The sequence below is a fragment of the Ziziphus jujuba genome, chromosome 2 (assembly GCF_031755915.1).
Source record: "Ziziphus jujuba cultivar Dongzao chromosome 2, ASM3175591v1".
In the NCBI taxonomy this organism is placed as follows: domain Eukaryota; kingdom Viridiplantae; phylum Streptophyta; class Magnoliopsida; order Rosales; family Rhamnaceae; genus Ziziphus; species Ziziphus jujuba.
The window spans coordinates 7,039,156-7,064,156 of NC_083380.1; the positions used below are offsets into that span (position 1 = coordinate 7,039,156).

Consider the following 25,001-nt stretch of genomic DNA (forward strand, 5'->3'; position numbering starts at 1 on the left):
ACATACTTTGATTCATCCTTTCTTGATTTCTGAAAGAATGACCTTGACAATAGCTCACGGAAATACTCTCTGCCCAAATCTTCTATTTGTCGGCTCCCTTCTGGTTACTGAATCAACCCTTCCGCCATCCACAAGAGGATCAATTGTTTTTCCTCAAATTCATTGTCTTCTGGAAGTACTGAGCAGTAGGCAAAACACCTTTTCAAATGGGAAGGGAGATAGTAGTAGCTCAATCTTAACAATGGGAGAATGTTACTCTGATTCGATAAGGTCCATGATTTGTCATTCAATATATCCTCCCATCCATTTATTTCTCTGCAATGTAGAAGGCCACCATGAGTTCGTGCTGCCAAGGGCAAGCCATTGCATTTTGCAATAATTTTCTTCCTTAGTGATCCCAAATTTGGCACCTCACTAGTATTTCTTATGAAGAATGCATGCTGCACAAATACATTCCAACAATCATCATCTGATACACACTCCAAAGTATAATTTCGAACTGCTTCCATTACCTTTGCTACATTGCTACATGTACTTCTCTTGTTGTGACAATTATCTTACTTCCTGGAGCTCCAGCTCTGAAGGGGGATTGCAAGGTTAACCAGAGATCATGAAGATCATTTTTGGTATTCCGGACATCATCTAAAACAATCAAAAACTTATTGTCTATCAATATTTTACTCAAATGTTCCTGAAGTTTATAGAACTCCTCATCCATATCACTTTCCAATTTGATTGATTTAAGAATTATCTTTGTTAACCTCACATAATTAAAGTCATCCGAAACAGAAACCCAAATTTTTATGTCAAAATGTTTCATGGCATCATGTTAGAGTTAGTGACCCGAATTCTTGTTGACCCGACCCGAAAAGCTCGCGGTGCGACCCATTTTGGTGAAACTAATTTTGGAGAAAATTTTGGGGCTCTGTGGTGGAAGCGGAGATCTCGGGCCGATAGGCCCGAGATCGTAGCCCACCACTGAGCCCGACGGGGGTGCGGGGGTAGTGCCCCCGCGGTACGGACCTGTTCAATTTTAGGGTTTCTTCTGTACTATATATATATTTAGTTTTCGGCTGTAATTAGGGTTTCAAGGTATCGCACATTTCGGCTCACCTTTTGTACCAATCTTTCGATATTGGATTTGCTTCTCCCTGCCCGTGGTTTTTCCCGTCAAGGGTTTCCACGTTAATTGTGTGTTTGTTCTTCGCTTTCTTTGTTTCCGTTGCTATTTGTTTTTCTCCCAATTTCGTAACACATCATCATTGAACACCAACCCTGCAAGTGTTGTCTTTCCAACTCCAGACATCCCAACTATGCCAACCACATCAAAATTGAGATCGCTTTGCTGATTCCTTAACAGCAATTTAACTATTTTCCTCTTGTCTACATCTCTTCCAATCACTGGACCATCAGGAAAACTTAAACTTGGTGGCCTTTTCCATTCCATCATAGATCCACCAATATCATTTAAACCAAGACTATCTTTCCTTTGAGATATATCTTCCAACCTTCTAGTGATTTCATTAATTTCCAAATCGAAATTAAACATTAGATTTCCAAAGCTAGTACTACAGGTAGGGATGAAGCTCCATACCTCACTTGAGCTAGCTTGATGCAAATTCTCTATCTTGCGCTGCAGAAGTTCGGTGAAAAACTTATCCAGTGTATCTTCCATGTCATAAGCCAAGTCTCTGAGATCATCCAGCCAGAGTTTCACAGCCTTGCTGGTTGGTTGCTTCTCCTCTGCATCAGAGAGCACGGCTTGAATCATCTGTGGTGTTGTGCTCCATTTCTTAAGCTCCTTGTGAATACCTTCATGCCGAGCAAAGTCTAGCGGCTCCCCAGTCATCAACTTCTCTAACAGCACCTGTATGAGCGCTGCTATGAAGATCTCTCCCACCACCATTGTTGTTTCCTTGAACAAAACCAGATCACCCAGATTAATAAATTTCACTGGAAAGCTTCTTTGAAAGATTAAGAATTAATATTAGAACAGTTAGCATAGACTATGTTTCTCTCTCTCTCTCTCTCTCTCTTTTTATTTTTATTTTTTATTATTATTGTTGTTGTTGTTGTTGGTGGTGTCAAACTAATTTGATGCATGGAATTTTCCATCCTATGATGGTTATTTCCATTGTCCTTCATTGAATTTTCAATCATAGATGATTATACTATCCATCTGAGTCTTCATTGATTTAGTCAATATGATTCCTTTGTGGCAGTTGGCAGCCTGCGTAGACAGTCATCCAAAATAATTATGATTCATTGGCGTGTTTGTCACTGATCATTTTAATGACGTATAAAAGTCTTGGTTTTGTTGCTTGGTGACTTTTATAATGGAACCTTCACGTAGAAATTAATCAAGCAAAAATGATTAATTAATAGTAATATGTTTTCACATTTACAATGAATTTCAAGTAATGAAATTTTCAACTGCAGTCTGTACTTGTCCATTCCATTTCTCAGTGTTATTCTGTACTTTCTCTTTCTCGTAGTTTCTATGTGTCATAGTGGATCTGATATATCCAAAAGATAAGAGCATATATATATATATGGGATAAAAAAATTCAGTTATATCAATGTTGTACTTTGTAAGTAATTTTATGTTCAAAAAAATCATTTCTGTTTATGAAATTGCCAAGAATATTGGTAAAATACATTTGGTAAGCATTTTGTTTCTTGCATTTCGTAAGCCAAAAAATTAAAAATATATGTTGCTTGAATGGTATAACAAGGTTTTACTTTATTTCCAAGATTATACGTTGATATTATTATTTTTTTTTTTGGGTCAACAAGATTGCACATTGTTATTATTATTATTATCCTTGGTCTGTAGTACTATTATTATTATCCTTAGCCTATAATATTATTATCCTTAGTCTATAATATTAACAAGATGACACGTTGTTATTACTATTATTATTATTATCCTTAGTCTACATGTCCTGTTTCTTTTCTTCTCCAACCAGTGTACGAGCCTGCAGGTAACTGTCGTCAATTCCTAAATGACGAGGAGTAAGTAGGCTGCCGTAATTCATCCAGCCACATAGACAACATTTAAAAACAAGTTATATTAAAGTTTGAGTTACCCAAGATTCCAATTAGTATTATATTTTCAACTTTAACTTCTCTCCAATAATAACTGTATGTACACTGTGGAGAGATTGCCCGGCGGATTATAGGATATAGAAATGGTGTCTATTTGTATGCATAGATAATATAAAAGATTATTAGATATCAGTTATGAGATTATATATAAAATTTTATAAATGATGTTTTAATTAGGTACAACTGTATCCGTAAACTCATTGTAAAGGGTACCAGGACGTATTATTCCCCGCAAGAAATTTAATACTATAAACAAGCCTCTGTTGCATTATTATAAACTGATGGAACAAATCTCACCCCACTTGTGTTTGCCTTGCACTCTCACGATGTTAATTTGCACAAAATGACCGAACAGCTTTGAATAAAAATTCAGATTTAATATGTGTTTTTTGAGGAATGATAAAAATGTCTTTTTTCTGTTGCCTTGAAGTGTAATGGAATAGGAAAAGGAAAATTATAATTGCAGGAAATTTTTGCTCAAATGACTGTTATAAGGTCAAGGATTTGAAGTAACTTAAGATTTTTCCAAGATACAATGGTTTGAAGGCCGTACATCTACAAGAACAGAAAACAATGAAAAAGTAGAGGACCTTCTGGAGTTTCGTCAAACAGAAACTTTGGACAATATCTGCTTCATCAAAATTATTACACATTTTATATAGTGAAAGTACGTAAAAAAATTTTTTTTTCAGATATTAAGTATCTTGAATACAATGATAGGAGGCACGAGTACTCCACTTCTCTGTTTAGCATTTGAACCCTTATCCAATTTTTCTTCCTTCTTTTTGAATTCAGTATCTTCAAATCTCAATGTAAGGAATATGGGCTATCAAGCGCCAGAGTCTTCCTTTATTGCTTCTTCATTGTTCGTGTAGTAGAGGGCAGCCAGAGATTTGAAGTTTCAAAAGCGAAAGTGGAAAACCCCCCCTTGGGAAAAGATTCCAGCTTTTCACAGGAACGGATTGTAAGACATTCAAGCGAGGTGAGGCATTGAAATCCCTCAGCTGATAGATAATTCAGATTTGGGAAACCGAAAATCTTGAGGTCAATGAGAGATTTTGGCAGCGACATCATCCCCTCCTGTTCTTCAGGTGGAAAAGACACCATGTCTGAAGCATTACCACTGATTACTATCTCCCTAAGAGATGGAAGTCTCTGCAACCGAAACATGAAAAGTGGCTTAGTGACCTTGAGATCTCGGATAAAAAGAGATGTTAAGTTTGGTGGAAAGCCATCTTCCAAGAGGGATGTAAATCCTTCACAGTAAGAAATGCTCAGTTTATGAAGACAGCTGAGATTGTTCATGCCTTTGGGAAAGGCCTCCAGTTTATTACACTTCACTATTGAGACATCTCTCAAGTTACAAGTGGGCAATCCTTTTCCTGGGAAGGAAACCAAACTATCACACCAAGTAATATGCAACTCACTAAGATTGGTAAGGTGGTGGATGCCCTCAGGCAAGGATATAAGCTTTGGGCAATCAATGATCTTAATAGATCCCAAACTAGTGTTGTTGTGAAACCTATCTGTTATTGACACCAATTTTCCACAATCAGATATCTCAACGGGCATAAGCATCTGAGGTAGATCATGATTGGATGATAAGGACATTAGCCTACCACATTGCTCGATCTCAAGGTGTTCAAGTTTGTCTGGTAACTTGTCCAAAGATAGACATTGGAGAGCATCACACCTCCGAATCTGAAGGTGCTTAAGCCTTGCTGGCAAGCCACCTCTTGTTGATATTTGCATGAGAGATGGACAACCTTTTATAACCAGCGTCTCGAGACAAGATGCTCTATTGCTGTTGACATCCTCCTCTTGCACCAATTCTTGCAAACTATGGCAATAACATATAGTCAGCCTTTTCAATGCTGGAGGCAACTGGTTTCTTGCTAAAAACAAGAAAGAATTGCACCAACCAATATAAACAACTCTTAGAGATGCTGGCAAACCAGCCTCTGGAAAAGAGTTGAAACTTGCACAGTGTACTATGTATACCTCTTGAAGAAATGTTAGGTGTAATCCTTGTAGTATCTTCAAAAGATTCTGACATTTCTCTAATTTCAGTGATTCAACTTTGGTAGGTATCCATGATTGTGCATAGCCTGTTTCTTGTCCTATTGATGTGAAATACTTAAAACTGTCTTCTATTTCTAAACAACGAAGAGAAGTCAGCTGCTGTAAGTCATCCCACCATAAAGACATCATCTCGTTACAACCAACAACCTTGAAATCTTCTACCCTTATCAATCCTTGCATGAATCCCTCTGCTGGATACCCAAATTTTGAAATGTCATTAAGAAAGAGTGACCTTAGTGACTTCAGGTCCACCTCGCTTTTTGGCACCAACTCTTTGCATTTGTCGATGTTTAATTCATTAAGCATTTGATGGCTAGGAATTGAAACTATCAACCGGTCACATTTACCAATCACAAGTTTTGCTAATGATGGAAGGTTGTCAGGTATCTTTCCCTCCAACTTGGGGCATCTTCTTATAATGAGCTCTTTCAGGTGAGGAAACCCTTCAATCCCATTATTAGTTTCAATAGGAAACCAGTCTTTCCAATTTTCCATATTCTCAAAGTAAAGGGTTTCCAGCAATGGGAAAGGCATCAAGCAGCCCTCCCCATAAAACTCGTTGCCAACGCTCTCTACCTTGGACATTCTATATATAAAAAGTTCTTTGAGTGAGACCAATTGTCCAAGTGGGGGCAAAAATCTACACCCATGACAGCCCTCCAAAGTCACATGCACCATATTGGAGAAAAGAGGATTTCCCATCCAAGTTGGAAATTTTGGACCAACAAAATGCATAAGAGTAAGCTCCTTGAGCGTCTGAGGAGGTTGTAGCATTTCAAGGACATCTGGATCTGCCATTTCTCTCTCATTCCATTCCATTAGCAACACATCGATGCCATTCTTGCCAACTAAGTTAGCCATTGCTGCATCCTTAGCTCCGTTTAGATTTTCTAGTCTTGAGATGTGTAGTGTCCCATGTAGATTCGACAGATGTCCTAACTCTCCAACTCCTGATGACCCACTATCTTTTCCCACAACGAAGTAAGGTAAGGTTTGGAGATTAGTCAATTTGCCTAGACATGGTGGCATTCCTTTCAAAGACCATAGATTTGAACAGTTGAGATGATGCAGGTTGACTAGATTCTCCATACCATTAGGCAATTCATTTAGATTATAGCAATATTCTACTAACAAAGTTTGTAAGTTGTAGAGAGTTGTTATCGACTGTGGCAAACTTGTTATGTTTGTGTAAGAAAGGTCAAGGTACCGTAGATGCTTCAGTTCACCAATTGAATCTGGTAGCTTGGTTAACATATAGCCATTAAGAGAAAGCACCCTTACATACCGTAATTTCAGCAATGTACAAAGAGTAAAAGTGGTAGTAATGTATTTCTCCTCATCATATGATTCTGTAAGTGGTAGAAAAGTCCGCAAATACTTAACTTTGGAGAAGGCCCCAAGTCTTTGAATTCCATCAAACTTTGCACTGATGTAAGATGAATATCGTGCCTTAGGAAAAATCCCGCATCCATTGTTATTGTCCACCTTATCTTCCAACCTAAATCCTATGTCTTCTGCAACCCACTGTGCCAAATCATTCATGAGGTCATGCATCACATACTTTGTTTCGTCCTTTCTTGATTTCTGAAAGAATGACCTTGAATATAATTCATTGAAGTACTCACTACCCAAGTCTTCCATTTGTTTACTCCCTTCTGGTTGCTGAATTAACCCTTCTGCCATCCATAAGAGAATCAATTGTCTCTCCTTAATTCGTAAGCTTTTGGTAGTATTGAGCAGTAAGCAAAACACCTTTTTAAATGTGAAGGGAGATATTGGTAGCTCAATCTTAATAATGGGAGAATGTTACTCTGATTTGATTGGGTCCATAATTTGTTAGAAGTTCATCGTGGAAATTGACGATAAAGATTGAGAGTGCATATAGCTTGGCATGGGGGTGCCTACTTCTTGTACATTTTCACTTGATGCAGACCTATAAGAGAGGTTGAGGTGGATCTGAGTCATCTAATCAGATGATCTAGGCCCACCTGCCTCTGGTCACGTTTTCCTTACATCGTGAATAGAGATTCTGGCACATGACAACTTACAAACAATGGCAACTCAAGCTCTGATCTCCAACTCCTGATGAGTCATTAACTTTTCCCACGGCAAACTGAGATAATGTTAGGAGATTAGTCAATTTGCGTAATAATTTGTATGTGCACTATGGACTGCTAGATTAGAGCATGAGCTATAGAAAATGGTGTGTATATGATATAGAAGATTATTAGATATCAGATAATAGATTATGTATAAAAAGTTACACATGTTGCTTTGATAAAGCAGAGCCGTGTGTGAATTCATTGTAAGGGGTACCAAGACGTATTATTGCTGCAAAGAAATTCGATACAATAAAAGGCCTCTGTTGCATTATTATAAACGATGGAACAGATCTCACACAACTTGTGTTGGCCTTATATTCTCACAATGTTAAGTTGCATGAAGTGGCAGCTTACACTAAAGACAAAAAGGCTTCGAGTGAATACTGATTAATATGTTATTTTTAAACTAGTGTTCCTAACGATAATAACGCTTCTTCTTGTGCCTTTTTAAGTGTAATCGAACAAGCAAAAAGGAAAATTACCTTCAGCTGGAAATTTTCACTCAGATCAAGGATTTGAAGCAACATAAGAGTTTTCTAAGATATACCGTTCCAAAGACTATACGTCTTCAAGCGTAGAAAACAATGAAAAGTAAGAAAGCAAACAAACACAAAAAAAAAAAAAAAAAAAAAAAAAAAAAGGGGTAAAGGACCATTCTGGAGTTTCTTCAAACAGAAACTTCGGAGAATGGCATGCTTCATCAGAACTATTACACTTTTTTTATGGCAAAAGTACATACATTTTCTTTCAAATGTGAAGTACCTTGAGTACGATGATGAGAGGCACGAGTCGTCAACTTCTTTGTTTAGCATATGAATGTTTCTTCAATTTTTGTTCCTTTTTGAATTTTGTATCTTCAATCTCATTGGAAAGAATATGGGCTCTATCAAGGGCCAGAGTCTTCCTTTACTGCTCCTGTATCGTTTTTCTAGTAGAGAGCTGCCAGAGATTTGAAGTTTAAAAGGTGAAAGAGGTAGACCCTCCTTGGGAAAAGATTTTAACTTTTCACTGGAACTGATTGTAAGATATTCAAGAGAGGTGAGGCACTAAAATCAATCACTTGATAGATAGCCCAGATTTGGCAAACCGAAAATCTTGAGGTTGAAAAGAGATTTTGGTAGTAACATCATCTCCTTCTGTTCTTCAGGCAGAAAGGACACCATATCTGGAGCTTTACCACTGATTATAAACTCTTTTAAGAGAGGTTGGTCTCTGCAATCCCCACTTGAAAAGTGACTTACTAACCTTGAGATCCTGTATAAAAAGTGATGCTAGGATTGGTGGAAAACCCTCTTCCAAGAGGGATGTGAATCCTTCACAGTAACAAATGCTCAATCTATGAAGAGTGGAAAGAGTTACAGAAGACAAAATATTTTTGGTACAATAAATGTGTATATACTATTTAGTTAAGACGTCATAGTAGCCATCATATGCATCTGAAAAGGCAAAAAAATCCGATATTTCTTTTCTGGACATGTTAAATTGGGAGAGTTACAAAAGATTTCTAGCTTCTGAGGAGGTGCAGATGAATAACATGGAGGGTTGCTTCAACTAATGGGGCTTTGCCCTGTTTCCCAAATGGGCCCTGGACTCATTTACTGGTGTATAGCTATGTGTATGCCAAGACAGATTCTCTTACAACATGGCATCTTTTCTTGAATCACCCATTATTTATAGTTACATGAAAATATGCACTATACATAGTATTCCGTCATTTTGCTTGGTTTACAAACTTTAAATTATTTTTAGTACAGATACAAAAGTGAAACTTTTAAAACACAATAACAAACATTTGATGTATTTTCAAGTGCCAAATGACCAAGGTCCGTAGAGGATAAAATGAAATTATTAGATACAAACTATAATATAGAAATTAGTTAAAGAAAGTGAGAAGTCATGTTGCTCGAGTTGTGAAAGCAGAGAGCAAAAATGTGTTCCAGGAGAAACAAAACAAATAAGATTCATTTGGTTACTAGTGGAGCTCAACACATGGATTATGAATACAAGAATCCACTAGTATATTGAATACAAGTGTTGGCATCGAACCTATCTGTTATGGACTTAAGCATTGGACAGCATCTTATCTCAAGATGTTTAAGCGCTTTGGGAAGTTTGGTCTCTGATGTCAAGCCAATTGCAATGCCTAATCTGAAGGTGTTCAAGCGACTCAGGTAGCTCACATTTTGATGATGATAATTGTAGCAAAGACTTGCATGAATCAATCTCAAGGTACGTATGTGTGTCTGGTAACAGTAAATTGCCCGCTGATAAATACTTGAGATCATCACAATTTGAGATATAAAGGTGTTTAAACATTGGTAAGCTGCCACTGGCTGATAATATGGATCCAAAACGACATTGGCACATATGTAATGACTTGAGACAAATAGGTGTGCAATTGTTGCTGCTGCACTCTGCCTCTTGAAATCTATAGCAACTTACAATTTTCAAAACTCGAAGAGAAGGTGGAAAACCAGATTTTGGAAAACCAAAAAAACGGCAGTTGTTTAAGTGTAGCTCTTTAAGAAATGTTAGGTGCAACCCTTGTGTTACATTTGAAGACTTTTCACCAACGTTTAGTTCCAGAGTCTCGAGTGTGGTTGGTAACCACAGTTCTACCAGTCTTGTTTCTTCTCAAAAGAGCCCTCTGCCTAAATTCTGCTCATGGTGAATTTTTAAATGATGAAGAGAAGTCATCTGGCGTAATCCATTCCCCCAAATGAGGGTATCTCCTTGCAACAAGAAACCTTCAAATCTTCTAGTCTTGTAAATCCGTGCATGATCCTCTCTGTTGGGCACCTAAACTGTGCAACATGAGAAATATAAATGGACCTTAGCAACTTGATGTCCTCTCCATTTTCACACATCACCTCTTTACAATTCTTGATGTCTAATTCGCAGAGCATTTGACTCCTTGGAATTGAAACTACCAGCTTAACACAATCATCAGCCACAAGTTTTGCCAATGAAGGAAGGTTCAGGAACTTTCCTACCATATGGGCCATCTTCTTGCAACAAGCTCTTTCAGTTGAGGGAACCCAGCTTCAATCCCATTCTTAGTTTCGCGTGAAAATCAATGTTCCCAATTTTCCATATTCTCAAAGGAAAGGATTTCCAATGATGGAAAAGGCCTCAAGCAACCCTTCCCATAAAGTTCACTTCCTAAAGTTTCAACCCCAGACATTCTTATTATAATCAGTTTTTTTAGTGACACTAATCATTCAAGCGGGGGCAACAATCTGGATCCACTACAATATACAAACATCATCATCACCATATTAGAGAACAAAGGATTTCCAGTCCAAGTTGGAAATTTTGCACCACCGTATTTCCTGACAATAAGCTCCTTCAGCATCCTAGAAGGTTCTAGCATTTCCAGGATGTTTTCATCAGCTATTTCTCCCCTGTTCCATTTCATTTGCAGTACCTCAATGCCTTCCTTGTCAGATAATTTAGCCATTTCTGCATCCTTAGCTCAATTCACATTCTCTAGTCTTGAAATGCTTATTACTCTATGCAGATGGGATAGAGGTCCTAACTCTCCTACTCCTGATGAGCCACTGTCTTTGTCCACTATGAAGTAAGGTAACATTCGAAGGTTAGTGAATTTTCCAAGATCTAGAGGCATTCCTTTCAGAGATATTTGGTTCGAATTGTTGAAATGACACAGATTAGTAAGATTCTTCATACCGGTGGGCATTTCATTTAGATTATGACCTCTTTCTAACAACAAGGTTTGCAAATTGTAAAGACTACATTTCGATTTAGGCAAACTTGAGATATTTGTGTAATAAAGGTCAAGGTATCATAGAAGCTCTAGTTCACCAATTGAATCAAGTATCTTACATATTGTGTACCACTTTAAAGAAATCACCCTTAGATATTTTTATTTTGGTAATATCTCAAGAGCATTATTACTCGAGTAATTCTTCTCATTATAAATTGAATATGATTGTAAAAGTGGTAGGAAAGTTCACATACCCTTGGCATTGGAGAAGGCCTCAAGTCTTGGAATGCCATCAAACTTGGCACTCATCTAAGATGAGTGATAGGCCTTTTTCAAATTTCTGCATTGCTTGTCACCATCTGCCTTACCTTCCAACCTAAAACCAATTTCTCTAGCAAATGACCGAGCCAAAACTTTGAAGAGGTTATGTAACGCATACTTTGATTCATCCTTTTTTGATTTCATAAAGAATGACCTTGAAAATAGCTCATGGAAATATTAACGGCCTAAATCTTCCGTTTGTCTACTCCCTTCTGGTTGCTGAATCAATCCTTCTTCCACCCCTAAGAGAATTGATTGTTTTTCCTCAAATTTGCAGTCTTGTGGTAGTACTAAGCAGTAGGCAACACATTTTCAAATGTGAAGGGAGATAGTGGTGGCCAAATCTTAACCATGGAAGAATGTTACTATGATCTGATAAGGTCCATAATTTGTCATTCAATATATATTCCCATACATATATTTCTTTGCAATGAAGAAGGACACCAAGAGTACGTGCTGCCAAGGGCAAGCCATTGCATTTTGAAATAATTTTTTCCTTTAGTAATGCCAAATTTGGCATTTCATTAGTACTTCTTGTGAAGAATGCATGCTGCACAAATACTTTCCAACAATCATCTTAATACACACTCCAGAGTATAATTTTGAGCTGGTCCCATCACTTTTGCAACATATACTTCCCTTGTTGTCACAATTATCGTACTTCTTGGAGCTCCACCTCTGAAGGGGGACTGCAAGTTACCTAGAGATCATGATGGAGATCATTCTTGGTATTCCAGACATCATCTAAAATGATCAAAAACTTATTATCTACTAATAACTTATATATTTTTGAAGCATACTAAACTCCTCAGTAATGTCACTTTCCGATTTGATTGATTTAAGAATTGCCTTCATTAACCTCACATAACCAAAAGTCATTGGAAACACCAACCCAAACTTTTATGTCAAAATGTTTCATGGCATCATCATTGCACACCAACCCAGCAAGTGATGTCTTTCCAACTCCAGGTACCCCAACCATGCCAACCACATCAAAATTGACAACATTTTGTTGATCTCTTCCAATTACTGGACCATCAGGCACACTTGAGCTTGGTGGCCGTCTCCATTCAATCACAAATCTCCCAGTATCATTCAAACCAAGTTTATTTTTCCTCTCAGATATATCTAGTAAGTGGCCGGTGATTTTATTAATTTCAGAATTCATTCTAAACATGAATAATCCAAATGCACTCAAACTAGTACAAGTAGGGATTAAGCTCCATACCTTACTTGTGCTTGCTCGATGTAAATTTTTTATTTTACGTCACAAGAGTTCAGTGAAAAACCTGTCCAGGACATCTTCCATGCCATAAGCCTAGTCTCTGAGGTCATCCAGCCAAAGTTTCACCACCTTTGCTTGTCAGTTGCTTCTCCTCTGCGTCATGTAGCACTGCTTGAATCATTGAAAGTGTTGCGCTCCATTTTTTAAGCTTTCCACCAACGCCCTCACCACGAACAAAGTTGTGCAGCTCCCTAGACATCAACTTGTCAAACAGCACCTTTAAGAACGCCGCCAGGAAGATCACTGCCATTGCCATTGTTTCCTGTGCAGAACCAAAGCACCCAGAGAAGAGAATTTTTAAAACTCGGTGAAATTTGAAAAACTCTCTGGTTGACTCTAAATCGGTGCCTTGAAGGAATCTCCACACTTGTATGAGTGTGATTGCTAGTATACGTCTAAGTGCAGGCAGTTCCACACTGGACCCGTCTTCCGATTAAGCTTGATACCAACCTGCATACCATCTATCTGGAAGGTCGTTGGCATACTCAGGATTTTCCATTTCTTTTTACTTGTCGCCGAACAAGTTGCTGTTTTTGTTATTTTTTTTAATGCATTGATCTTAATATAATGAGAAAGTAGGTGTTGATTTTTGTTGCCGGCTTTTACTTTTAAAATGTTTTCTTCTTGTACTAGAAGGAGTTGACTTGTAGCACTGTGCTGGCATGTCCAAGTAACCAAGTTGCCATTTTTTTAGTACGAGAATTTCAATATCACAGAGCTGCTACTTCAGACAAGCATACACTGTTTATATTTTTGAGGGACACAGTGTTATGAAATTTCGCTGTACCCATCCTTTCCCCTTCTTACTTAAGCATATGCCAACAGGCAACAACAAAATTCTGTTCTAGCCTTCTAGGTGATGTTTTTCTTTTTCTTTTTTTCTTTTTTTCTTTTTTTAAATTATTTTTAAAAGAATCAAAATAGAGAGAATACTCTTAAGTTACTGTTATATGTGTGGACTGTGGAAACCGCATTTAGCATGTATAAATAGGAATATGCTTCCCTTGCTAGCAGATTAACATTGTTTCTAGTCGTCAGTGTACATGAGGAAATAAAGGTTAGAAATCTCTATATTTTATAATATCTATTTGCCAATGACTAAGTTTCATAACAGCATTTACAGAAGTAGCATTTCTTCAAACTCCAATGACAGAGTCAAAGACTCCTCACATTTTATTACTATCTCCCATTTAAATTTTGTATATATATATTTTTAAAATATTCATATTGAAGTTTGTATGAATTATCCAAGATTCCAATTTGTATTATAATTTCAACTTTTATTTCTTTATAATAATTTTGTTTGTACACTGTGGATAGGTTGCCCGGTGGATTAGAGGATATAGCATATGGAAAATGGTGTGTATTTGAATGTGTATATATATATATATAAAAGGATTATATTATATATCAGATATGGGATTGTATAAAAAGTTATATATGTTGCTTTAATAAAACAGAGCTGTGTTTGTAAATTCATTGTAAAGGTACCAGGACACATTATTGCTGCAAGAATTTCAATACAATAAGCAGGCCTCTGTAGCATTATCATAAACTGACGGAACCAAATCTCACGCAACTCTAACAATGTTAAAATTTGCACAATATGACAGCATACACTGAAGACAGAATGGCTTCGAGTAAATACTGATTAATATGTTATTTGTAGACCATTGTTGATTGAGAAATGATAATGATGCTTCTTCTGCTGCCTTGTAGTGTAAGGGAATTGGAATAGGAAAAGAAAATTACTTTTGCTGGAAATTTTCACTCAAATGACTCTCATAAGATCAAGGAATTGAGACAACATTCCCCCACCAATGGTCCAAAGCCTGTACATCTACAAGCATAGAAAACAATGAAAAAGACTATGCTTTGGACAATGATCTGCTTCATCAGAATTATTACACATTTTATACAGTATAAGTACATTCTCTCTAATTTTTCTTCCTACTTTTTGAATTTTGTATCTTCAATCTCAATGTAAGGAATATGGGCTATCAAGGGCCAGAGTCTTCCTTTACTGCTTCTGCATTGCTCCTCTATTAGAGGGCAGTCAGAGATTTGAAGTTTCAAAAGTGAAAGAGGTAGACCCTCCTTGGGAAAAGATTTTAGCTTTCCACAGGAACCGATTGTAAGATATTCAAGAGAGGTGAGGCACCGAAATCCCTCAGTCGATAGATACTCCAGATTTGGAAAACCGAAAATCTTCAGGTCGATGAGAGATTTTGGCAGCAACATGACCCCCTTCTGTTCTTCAGGTGGAAAGCACACCATGTCTGAAGCTTTACCACGGATTACCAACTCTCTGAGAGATGTAAGTCTCTGCAACCCCCACTTGAAAAATGGTTTAGTGACCTTGAAATTCCAGATAAAAAGTGATGCTATGCTTGGTGGAAAACCATCTTCCAAGAGGGATGCGCATCCTTCACAGTAGGAAATTCTCAGTTCATTGAGGGAGCTGAGGCCGTTCATGCCTGTGGGAAAGGCCTTCAGTTTACCACAGAACGTGACTGAAACATATCTCAGGTTGGAAGTGGGCAACCCTCCTTCTGGGAACGAAACCAGACTATCACACCAACTAATATGTAACTTGCTAAGATTGGTAAGGAGGTGGAGGCCCTCAGGTAAGGACTCAAGCTTTGGGCAATCGATGATCTTAATAGATTCCAGACAAGTGTTGTCTTGAAACCTATCAGCAATTGACTCCAGGTTTCCACAGTCAGATATCTGAAGGTGTTTAAGCATCTGAGGTAGTTCATCATTGGATGATAAGTGTGTAAGCCGACCACATTCCTTGATCTCAAGGTGTTCAAGTGTGGTCGGCAACTTGTCAGAAGATAAATACTTGAGAGCATCACAACTCCGAATCTGAAGGTGTTTCAGCCTTGCTGGTAAGTTTCCTCTTGTTGATATTGACATGAGAGATGGACAACCTTTCATAATCAAAGTCTCAAGAAAAGATGCGCTAGTGCTGTTGATGTCCTCCTCTTGTATCAAGGTTTGCAAACTATGGCAAAAACATATAGTTAGCCTTTTCAAAGCTGGAGGTACCTGGCTTCTTGCTAAAAACGAGAAAGAATTGCACCATCCAATAAAAATAACTCTTAGAGAAGCTGGCAAACCAGCCTCTGCAAAAGAGATGAAACTTGGGCAGCTTACAATGTATAGCTCTTGAAGAAACGTTAGATGCAATCCTTCTAGTATCTTCAAAAGATTGTGACAGTTCTCTAATTTCATTGATTCAACTTTGGAAGGTATCCATGATTGTACCTGGCCTGTTTCTTCTCCTATTGATGTAAAATGCTCAAAACTGTCTTCTATTTCTAAACAACGAAGAGAAATCAGCTGTTGTAACTCATCCTGCCAAGAAGCCATCTCCCTACAACTAACAACCTTCAAATCTTCTACCCTTATCAATCCTTGCATGAATCCCTCAGTTGGATGCCTAAAGTTCGAAATGTCATTGAGACAGATGGACCTTAGTGACTTAAGTTCCACCTTGCTTTCTCGCACCAACTCTTTGCATTTGTCGATGTTTAATTCGTTAAGCATTTGATGGCTAGGAATTGACACTACCAACTGATCACATTTTCCAATCACAAGTTTTGCTAATGATGGAAGGTTGTCAGGTAATTTTCCCTCCAACTTGGGACATCTGCTTAAGAAAAGCTCTTTCAGTTTTGGAAACACTTCAATTCCAATACCAGTGCCAACAGGAAACCAATCCTTCCAATTTTCCATATCTTCAAATGAAAGAGTCTCCAGTGATGGAAAACGCCTCAAACAGCCCTCCCCATAAAACTCACTACCAATGCTCTCAATCTTCGGCATTCTCCTTATTATAAGTTTCTTGAGTGAGATCAACAGTCCAAGTGGGGGCAATAATGTGCAGCCAGTGCAACATTCTAACCTCATAACAACCATATTAGAAAATGAAGGATTTGCTATCCATGATGGAAATTTCTGACCGCCATAGCCCATGACTGTAAGCTCCTTGAGCTTACTTGAAGGCTGTAGCATCTCAAAAACATCTGCATCCACTAGTTCTCTGTCATTCCATTGCATTAACAATACATCAATGCCATTCTTGACAACCAAGTTGGCCATTGCTGCATCCTCAGCTCCAGTCACATTCTCTAGTCCTGAGATGTGTAACATCCCACGAAGATGTAATAGGGGTCCTAACTCTCCAACTCCTGATGTGCCACTATCTTTTCCCACAACAAAGTAAGATAAGGTTTGGAGATTAGTCAATTTGCCTAGATGTCTTGGCATCCCTTTTAAAGACCATAGATTTGAACTATTGAGATGCCGCAGGTTGGTTAGATTCTCCATACCAGTAGGCAATTCATTTAGATCGTAGCAACATTCTTATAACAATGTCTGTAAGTTGTAAAGAGTAATTATTGATTGTGGCAAACTTGATATATTTGTATAAGAAAGGTCAAGATATCGAAGATGCTTTAGTTCACCAATTGAATCTGGTAGCTTGCTTATGTTGTAGCTATTAAGAGAAAGCACCCGTAGATACTGGAACTTCGGCAATATATCAAGAGTAAAACTGCTAGTTATGTATTTCTCCTCACCATGTGGTTCTGTAAGTGGTAGGAAAGTCCGCAAATACTTAACTTTGGAGAAGGCCCCGAGTCTTTGGATTCCATCAAACTTGGCACTAATATAAGATGAATGTCGAGCTTTTGGGAAAATCCAGCATCCATTGTTACTGTCCAACTTATCTTCCAACCGAAATCCTATTTCTCCTGCAACCCACTGTGCCAAATCATTCATGAGGTCATGCATCACATACCTCGTTTTGTCCTTTCTTGATTTCTGAAAGAATGACCTAGACAATAGTTCATTGAAGTACTCGCTACCCAAGTCTTCCATTTGTTTACTCCCTTCCAGTTGCTGAATTAAACCTTCTGCCATCCATAAGAGAATCAACTGTTTCTCCTCAAATTCATAGTCCTTTGGTAGTATTGAGCAGTAGGCAAAACACCTTTTCAAATGTGAAGGGAGGTAGTGGTAGCTCAATCTTAACAATGGGAGAATGTTGCTCTGATCTAATTGGGTCCATAATTTGCAGTTCAATATGTCTTCCCACTCATCTATTTCTTTGCAACGGAGAAGGCCACCCAAAGTCCCTGCTGCCAAAGGCAAGCCATTGCATTTTGAAACAATTTTCTCCCTTAGCAGTCTCAAATTTGGTGGTTCACTAATATTTCTATTCAAGAATGCATGTTGCACAAAAACTTTCCAACAATCATCATCTGACACACATTCCAAATTATAGCATTCAACTGCTCCCATTAACTTTGCAACATTTATATCTCTTGTTGTCACAATTATCTTACTTCCTGGTGCTGCAGCTCTAAAGGGGGATTGCAAAGTCGCCCAAAGACCATAATTTGTATTCCAAACATCGTCCAAAACAATCAAAAACTTCTTACCTGCCAATACTTCACTCAAAAGATCCTGAAATTCACTAAACTCATCAAAATTCTCATTTTTCAATGTGATTGATTTAAGAATTGCCTTCGTTAACCTTACACAATTGAAGTCATCCGACACAGAAACCCACACTTTGATATCAAAATGTTTCATCGCATCATCATTGAACACCAACCCAGCAAGTGTTGTCTTTCCTACTCCAGGCATCCCAACTATGGAAGCCACATCAAAATTGACAAGACTTTGCTCATCTCTTATCAATAATTCAATCATTTTCTTCTTATCTTCATCTCTTCCGATGACAGGACCATCAGGCAAACTTGAGCTTGGCGGCCTTTTCCATTCGATCACAGATCTCCCAATATCATTCAAACCAAGTTCATTTTTCCTACGAGATATATCTTGCAGCCTCTCAGTGATTTCATTAATTTCTGAATCAAGATTAAACATGAACCATCCAAATCCACTTGAACTTGAGCAAGTACAGCAAGGAGGGATCAGACACCATGCCTTACTGGTGCTAGCTTGATGTAATTTCTCTATCTTGCGCCGCAACAGTTCGGTGGAAAACTTGTCCAATATATCTTCCACATCATAAGCCAAATCTCTGAGATCATCCAGCCAGAGATTCACTGCCTTGCTTGTCAGTTGCTTCTCCTCCGCATCACATAGCACCGCTTGAATGGTCGAGAGCATTGTTCTCCACTTCTTCAGCTTTTCTTGAACGCCCTCACGCCTTGCAAAGTTCAGCAACTCACTAGACATCAACCTTTCAAACAGAATCTGAAGGAAAGCTGCCAGAAAAATCTCTCCCACTGCCATTGTTCCTTAAGCTGGATCAGAACACCCAAAGAAGTAATCTATCAAAGTTTCATAATTATTGTCTGGTTAAGCTTGACACAACATGTCTACCTACCATCTATCTATTCCTCCTTGATTGTACTCAAGAAAATCCCTTTGTATTATTTAATAAGCCTCCTCAAAACTAGTCAAAGAACTATATTTAATTTGCAAGTTTCTCTCTTTGCATTATTTAAAAATGCACAAAAACTGGTGGCACAAGTCTTAATACAATGAGGAAAAAAAAAAAAGTCCCAATTTTTTTCTTTCTGGGTGATTTTAAATCATAGTTTTTGTCATTTTCAGCAAGAAATTAAAACAGATAAATGGTACCTGTTAATTCTCCTTCGGTTGGATTTTCGCAGAGATGCAGCTTGACAAACACAGGGAGTGGTTAGTGCTTTGTGGGTTTGAGCTCAATCACTTCGTAAAATCCAAAGAGATGGCTGTAATCGAATTTTGAAGTGCTCAAATACTAAAAAACTTGGAGCTCATGGAGAGCCCAGAGAGATGACGCACAAAGCCATTAAAAGAAAAAAAAAAAATTTTTTTTTTCCCCTCTCTCTTCAAGCTAGCCACAGGATTTGACTTTTATCAATCATTTTTTTGGTAATAGGCTTTTCTTTTTGGATCAATCGTTCGTTTGTATTTTTATCTGTTAAAATAATCGGATGACCTTATAAGAGCTTACGAAAATGAAAAAAGGTGATTTACAAAAAATAAATAAAAATTAAAAAAATAAAATCCATATAAATATATATATATATATATATGAGAAAAGGTGCTGTTCTGAAGTGTCATATTGAAGCAATCCAATCAAATGGAAACACCAAATGAAGTGTCATATTGAAGCATGTTTTGTTAAAAAATTCACATGATATATACTCTAGTGTTTTGGTATTTTATTTCACTTCTTTCTCTTGTTCGGATAAGTTTTTTGTCAATGAGTTATCAAATAAAAGGAAAAAAAAAAAAAAAAAAAAGAGAAAAAGAAGATTTTGATACACCTTATATACCATCAAATTTTAGTATCCATTCACTTACTTTTGGCCCTTGGATTAAGTAATGGAAAGCCTTTGCAATTTTTTTAAGAACTTTTTAGGAAATAACGATACAATAAAAAAATTTTTATAATAATATTCTATATTTTAATAATTTTTATCTAATTAAAAAAATTTTAATTATAAATTAAATCAGTTATAAATAAAAATAAATTATTATTTTTTAAATCCTGTATTAATGAGCTTTGTCTTCATGTAATAATAATTATTTATATATTACAAAAAATCTATAATACCTTGCATCCAAAGTTCAATATAACAAAATATTTATGTAAAATTATTTGTAACATTAATTTATTTTGTGTTGTTATAATATCTATCAATATGTAATAACTCACTAGAAAAACTTCTTATTTAAGTCAAAATATTTTTAACTAAAATTCAACTATGCTATAATTCTTTTATAATTATAAAATTAGTTTAATCTCAATAATATGACTATAAAAAAGTTTTATTATAATATTTTATTATGATTATGAGCAATGACACATTGGTCAATGGTGACATGTAACCAGCCTAATTGGCAATCTTTGTTTGAATTAGAAATTATTTCATTTTGACATAAAATTAATACAAAAATAAAGAATTTCATTGTAGATTTTTTCTTTATCAATTTTGTTTCCAATTATATGTGTTTGAAATATATTTTATATTATGTGATTAATTCCGTTCAATTCCGATTATTAAAAAGAAATTACTGAACAGAATGTCATAATTTAGAGAGCAATCCTGCAGTTAAAGCTCAATTCGAGACGTTGCAAAACTCAAGATATGTGTTAAAATAATAAATAATAATTGAAGAAAAAAGTGTATTATTTAAAATTAAAAATAACTAAATAAAAATAACAGATAACAATTTGGGAGTTGGGCCTGTGGGTTGTAACGCTCCTTCTCTGGTCGTTTTAACCTTTATGGGCTGAAGTTCTAGGGCTCAAAATCGCTTTGAAATCGAAGCTTCCAATCAAACCGTAAAGCCCCTGTGGAATGCAGAGAGAGAAACAGAAACTCCCAACTGAAAAACCCTAGAGAATAATCAGACGCGGATAGGGAGTGAAAATGACGCAGAAGAGTAACCTATTCAAGGGCCAACAGAAGAAGAAAGCTATTCCTCCCAACCGCCATGGAAAAGCCTCTGTAACCCGCAAAGGTACTACCTTTTTTGCCCTCTCTCTCTTTCTCTCTCCACTCTGAACATTAAAATTGAAAGTTGCAATTTTTTCATTGTTTTTTGGCAGGGAAGAGATTCGTGAAGCCTTCGAAGGTCACAAAGGACATGGATACAGATCGTGTATGTTCCTTCTTATCCTACGCTTTGTTTTTTGTTCCTTTTAAATATGTTTATTCTGTTAAATTTATCTTAATTGCATGAAGAATTGTAGAATTTCCTTCTGATGCATTTAAACATTACTAATTACATCTAAAGTTGTTGAATTGAGAGTTTCTGAGTCTTTACAAATCCTAATTCGAATTCAATATTTTGGGGAAGCAGGTCTTAGGTGTTAAAGCTGGCTCTTTGAATGTGTTTTAGTAATCAGGAAAAACTAATGGTTTTTAGGGCGAAAGTTTAAAGCATTTTTTTGTGCTTACTTGAGTGGTACGTTAGCACATGAAGTTGGGGGCTTTGGAAAGATATAGCGGTGAAATGATATTGGTACTTTGAGCATAGAATTCTATGCCTTTCCTGCTTTCTTACATGAAAATTATAGTTATTCATTTTGTGGCTTGAAGGAGTTGGTACGATTTTCTACATCGGTTGCAAAATACAACTCCTTCATCAATTACTCTCATTTTCTTTCTTAATTGACACTTTCATCTGTTATTTAATCTTTATATGCACGATTGAGAATTAATGGGTATTTAAGATGTTTTGAGGAATCATCTGGTTTGGTACTATATTTAGTCTGTTGGTATAAGAACAGGTAGGCATTCATTACCAAAGTGAATGCGAGGGTAGATCTGATCCACAGTAAATAGAGTGAAGAGTCAATTTTAGAAAACCAAGAAAGTAGGAAGCCTTGTGTATATTCATTGTTTACGTAAAATTGAATCATGATGTTGAAAATATAATGACTGTGATCATCCATGATATAGCAACAAAAAGAGTTTGCTTCCTAGGTCATCGTTTGCCCTTTATTGTGTCAAAATAGCTGTTTAAGATCTTTCCTAACTTCCAAGACAAAAAACTTTTGAGGACTCATCCTTTAAGTTTCATTAAAGGTTTTATATGATCCACCAAATGGATGAGGCTCTCTTCAGTCTTTTGTATTTTCAAACATGAATCAAGTGAAAACACCAGTTAAAGTGCCATATAAAGAATGTTCACTTTTTAGTAACTAATAGTTAAGATGATACATTTACATTTTTTGGTGAATTAAGATGTTACATTTACTTGCTAAAGCTATAGCCTGCATTATGGTGTTTCCATGCAAAAATGGCATTTATGTGTTGACAGAGCACCTTTGATTTCTTTTTCTTATTAATTTGCCATTTATAGAAAAGTGAAAAGACAAAATAAAGTGCTATATAAAATTTGAGTGACTAATAGGTGAGATGTTACTTGCTTAAAGTTATTGCCTGCATTTTGCTTTTTTCCATCCAAGAATGGCTTCTCTGTCTTGACAGAGTACCTTTAACTCCCCTTGCATGTTAATTAGCCTATGGAGCAGCTCTTTTATCTTTTGGTTTGATGTAATCAGGAAGTAACCAAGTTCATAAACTACTGCAATGAGGTGAAGGCAGCCACTGCTGCAAACAAGGAAGGTGGTCAACTAAGCATTGTTAAACCTCTTCCAGAATCTGATAGTGGTGCAAAGAAATAGTTAGATAACAAGCTCCTGGAGTTTTGGATTTTATTTTAGAGAAAGGTTGAAAATATGTATTCTGAGTGATCTTGTTATTTATTACACTTGTTTCTTTACTCAAAGAGAAATGTTTTTGGTGAGATAGAATGGTGGGTTCGGATCCATTTTCTTGTTTAGGTTTTGTGCCATTTTTGTAGCTTGTAGAATACAAGACCAGAAGGTCCTGTAATTTTCTAATTTTGAAGTTCTGTAATATTCATTCTTTTATTATGACAGAAATTAATTTCATGCACAAGTATCACATTGTTTAATCCAAATTTATGGAAAAAGGATAAAAATGAAAAAGAAAAAGAAACATCAAACTCAAAAACTGTATACATGGGTAATCTAACTGTCTCAAAAGTCAATGTTCAAAGCTTTGCTGCATTCTCTTCAAACTTAGAAGCGCATCATGGACATGGACGATAAAGATCGAGAGGGCATGTGGCTTACCATGGGAGTGCCTAGTCCTTACACATATTCACTTGACGCAGACGTATGAGACAGGTTGAGGTGGATCTGAGTCATCTAATTAGATGGTCTAGGCCCACCTGCCTATAGTCACGTTTTCCTTACGTCATAGAATAGGCAGACACCTAAATTCTGGCACGTGACAACTGACGAACGCTGGCAACTCAAGCTCTGATTTCAGCGTCGTCTGCTCATGTTGGTCCATACCATGATCTGTCATGCCACGTTTCAACCTTCTTGTTTTTTTTTTTTTTTTTTCATTATTTATTAAAAGAAACCAGTGTTTTTATTTATTTATTTATTTTTGCTCAAAAAGGTAAACTGCAGGGGAAAAGTAAGAAATTTATTTTCGCTCAAAGAGATGAATTGGGTTTGACCTTAAACCTGTCTGCTGTGAGGTCTGCTGGGGTGTTAGACGGAAAATTCTCCTTCCACTTTGGTTTTGGTTGGAAAATTACAAAAGGGTCTGAGAGAAGTGGTCTAATCTGGGGTGCTTTGTGGTGTAGAAAGTACATTGGCTTGGTGGACTCAGACGTGTCTGGAATTTAGTAGCAGAGCAGAGAAGTAAAGCCTATTCTTTGATTTTGATTTTGAAACAACTTTTTTTTTTTTTTTGGGGTAAATGGTTTCTGAAACAGGTTGGGATCGGATTTTAAGATAATTATATAATGAAAAAATTGGCTCCATTTTTGACATCATTTTCTTGAGAAAACTTATGGGCAAGGAAAACTACATCATGAAGTAGCCTATGGTTGAAAAAAAAAGAAAAAAGAAAAAAAAAAAGGGAAGATGATTATGAGCTATCTTTTTCAATCTTTTTTAAGAGGAAAGGAAAGTTTAAAGGACAGTAGTCTTCCAAAGGAAATTTAATGGAGGGTTGGATCAGTTGGCCCTGGACTTTAGTCATATTACTTTCTTGACATTTTTAACATTATAAATTTCAAAAATGAAAAAAATAAAAAATAAATAAAACAAAAGGAAAGAGAAAAATATCCTACCACTTCTTTAATACCCATTTAAGTCAAATTTTTTTTTACTCAAGAAACAGAAAACATTCCCACATCAAAGTTAATTATAGTTGGCAGTATTTTGCTGTTTTGTTTATTCTATTTGAAACCTTTTATTTTATTGGCTGTTTTTTTTTTTCTCGGTAAAATGAATACTGCTAAAATAAAGAAATATTTTCAATGTTGTTACCTACCACAATGAAGTCTTTGGGTAGGTGTGGCATTTATTTGAATAAATATATATATTGAGGCTTCTGAGACTCTGGTTATTAAAAATCATGGTGTTATTCAATGCTCGAATCACGCATATCTTGCTTGGTAATCTAAGGCCATATTATAAATGAAAATAATGACATGGTTTTTGGGTGGCTGAAATTTTTCATATTCAACACTGAAATTGATATTTATATTTCATAGCAATGGAAAAAAAAATAAAGGAGACTTATTGGGATATAACAACTGTATGGTCCCCTGAACCTGATATTTATCAATTATTTGAGTGTAAAAATTGTTTTTATACTGTAAGATCAAACACAAAATTCCAAACTTTTATCTAATCAGACGGTCTCTATCCACTAATACAGATTCCCAGATGGGATTTCCTTTTTAGTGGAATATCTAGGGAAAGGACAAGTAATTCAATTGTGAATTGACAGAACGTGTTCCTTTTCCCAGGATATGGTAGTATGTCTTTACAGGCTTG

At 36.4% G+C, this 25,001-nt stretch overlaps 4 protein-coding genes and 1 pseudogene across 5 annotated transcripts; 1 reads left to right on the forward strand and 4 right to left on the reverse strand.

Moving 5' to 3' along the window:
• Positions 1-73: 73 nt before the first annotated feature.
• Positions 74-1,306, reverse strand: LOC132800625 (putative disease resistance protein RGA3; annotated as a pseudogene).
• Positions 1,307-3,957: 2,651 nt separating this feature from the next.
• On the reverse strand, positions 3,958-6,873 carry LOC132799160 (putative disease resistance protein At3g14460). Its single transcript, XM_048474599.2, has one exon. The coding sequence runs from the start codon at positions 6,871-6,873 to the stop codon at positions 3,958-3,960; it is 2,916 nt and encodes a 971-aa protein (XP_048330556.2).
• Positions 6,874-14,575: 7,702 nt separating this feature from the next.
• Positions 14,576-16,963, reverse strand: LOC132800694 (putative disease resistance protein At3g14460). Its single transcript, XM_060814917.1, has one exon. The coding sequence runs from the start codon at positions 16,961-16,963 to the stop codon at positions 14,576-14,578; it is 2,388 nt and encodes a 795-aa protein (XP_060670900.1).
• Positions 16,964-16,999: 36 nt separating this feature from the next.
• LOC107417703 (putative disease resistance RPP13-like protein 1) lies at positions 17,000-19,609 on the reverse strand. Of its 2 annotated transcripts, none has more exons than XM_060814605.1 (2): positions 19,253-19,609; positions 17,000-18,939 (listed from the first exon to the last, which is right to left on the reverse strand). In XM_060814605.1, the coding sequence occupies exon 2, from the start codon at positions 18,899-18,901 to the stop codon at positions 17,000-17,002; it is 1,902 nt and encodes a 633-aa protein (XP_060670588.1). In that variant the 5' UTR covers positions 18,902-18,939; positions 19,253-19,609. The 2 variants fall into 2 exon arrangements, with proteins under 2 accessions (XP_060670588.1, XP_060670587.1); XM_060814604.1 differs by having other exon boundaries at positions 17,000-18,912; positions 19,253-19,608.
• A 1,353-nt stretch (positions 19,610-20,962) lies between these two features.
• LOC132799112 (uncharacterized) lies at positions 20,963-23,076 on the forward strand. Its single transcript, XM_048474912.2, has 3 exons — positions 20,963-21,127; positions 21,216-21,268; positions 22,677-23,076. The coding sequence occupies exons 1-3, from the start codon at positions 21,037-21,039 to the stop codon at positions 22,797-22,799; spliced, it is 267 nt and encodes an 88-aa protein (XP_048330869.1). The 5' UTR covers positions 20,963-21,036; the 3' UTR covers positions 22,800-23,076.
• Positions 23,077-25,001: the final 1,925 nt, after the last annotated feature.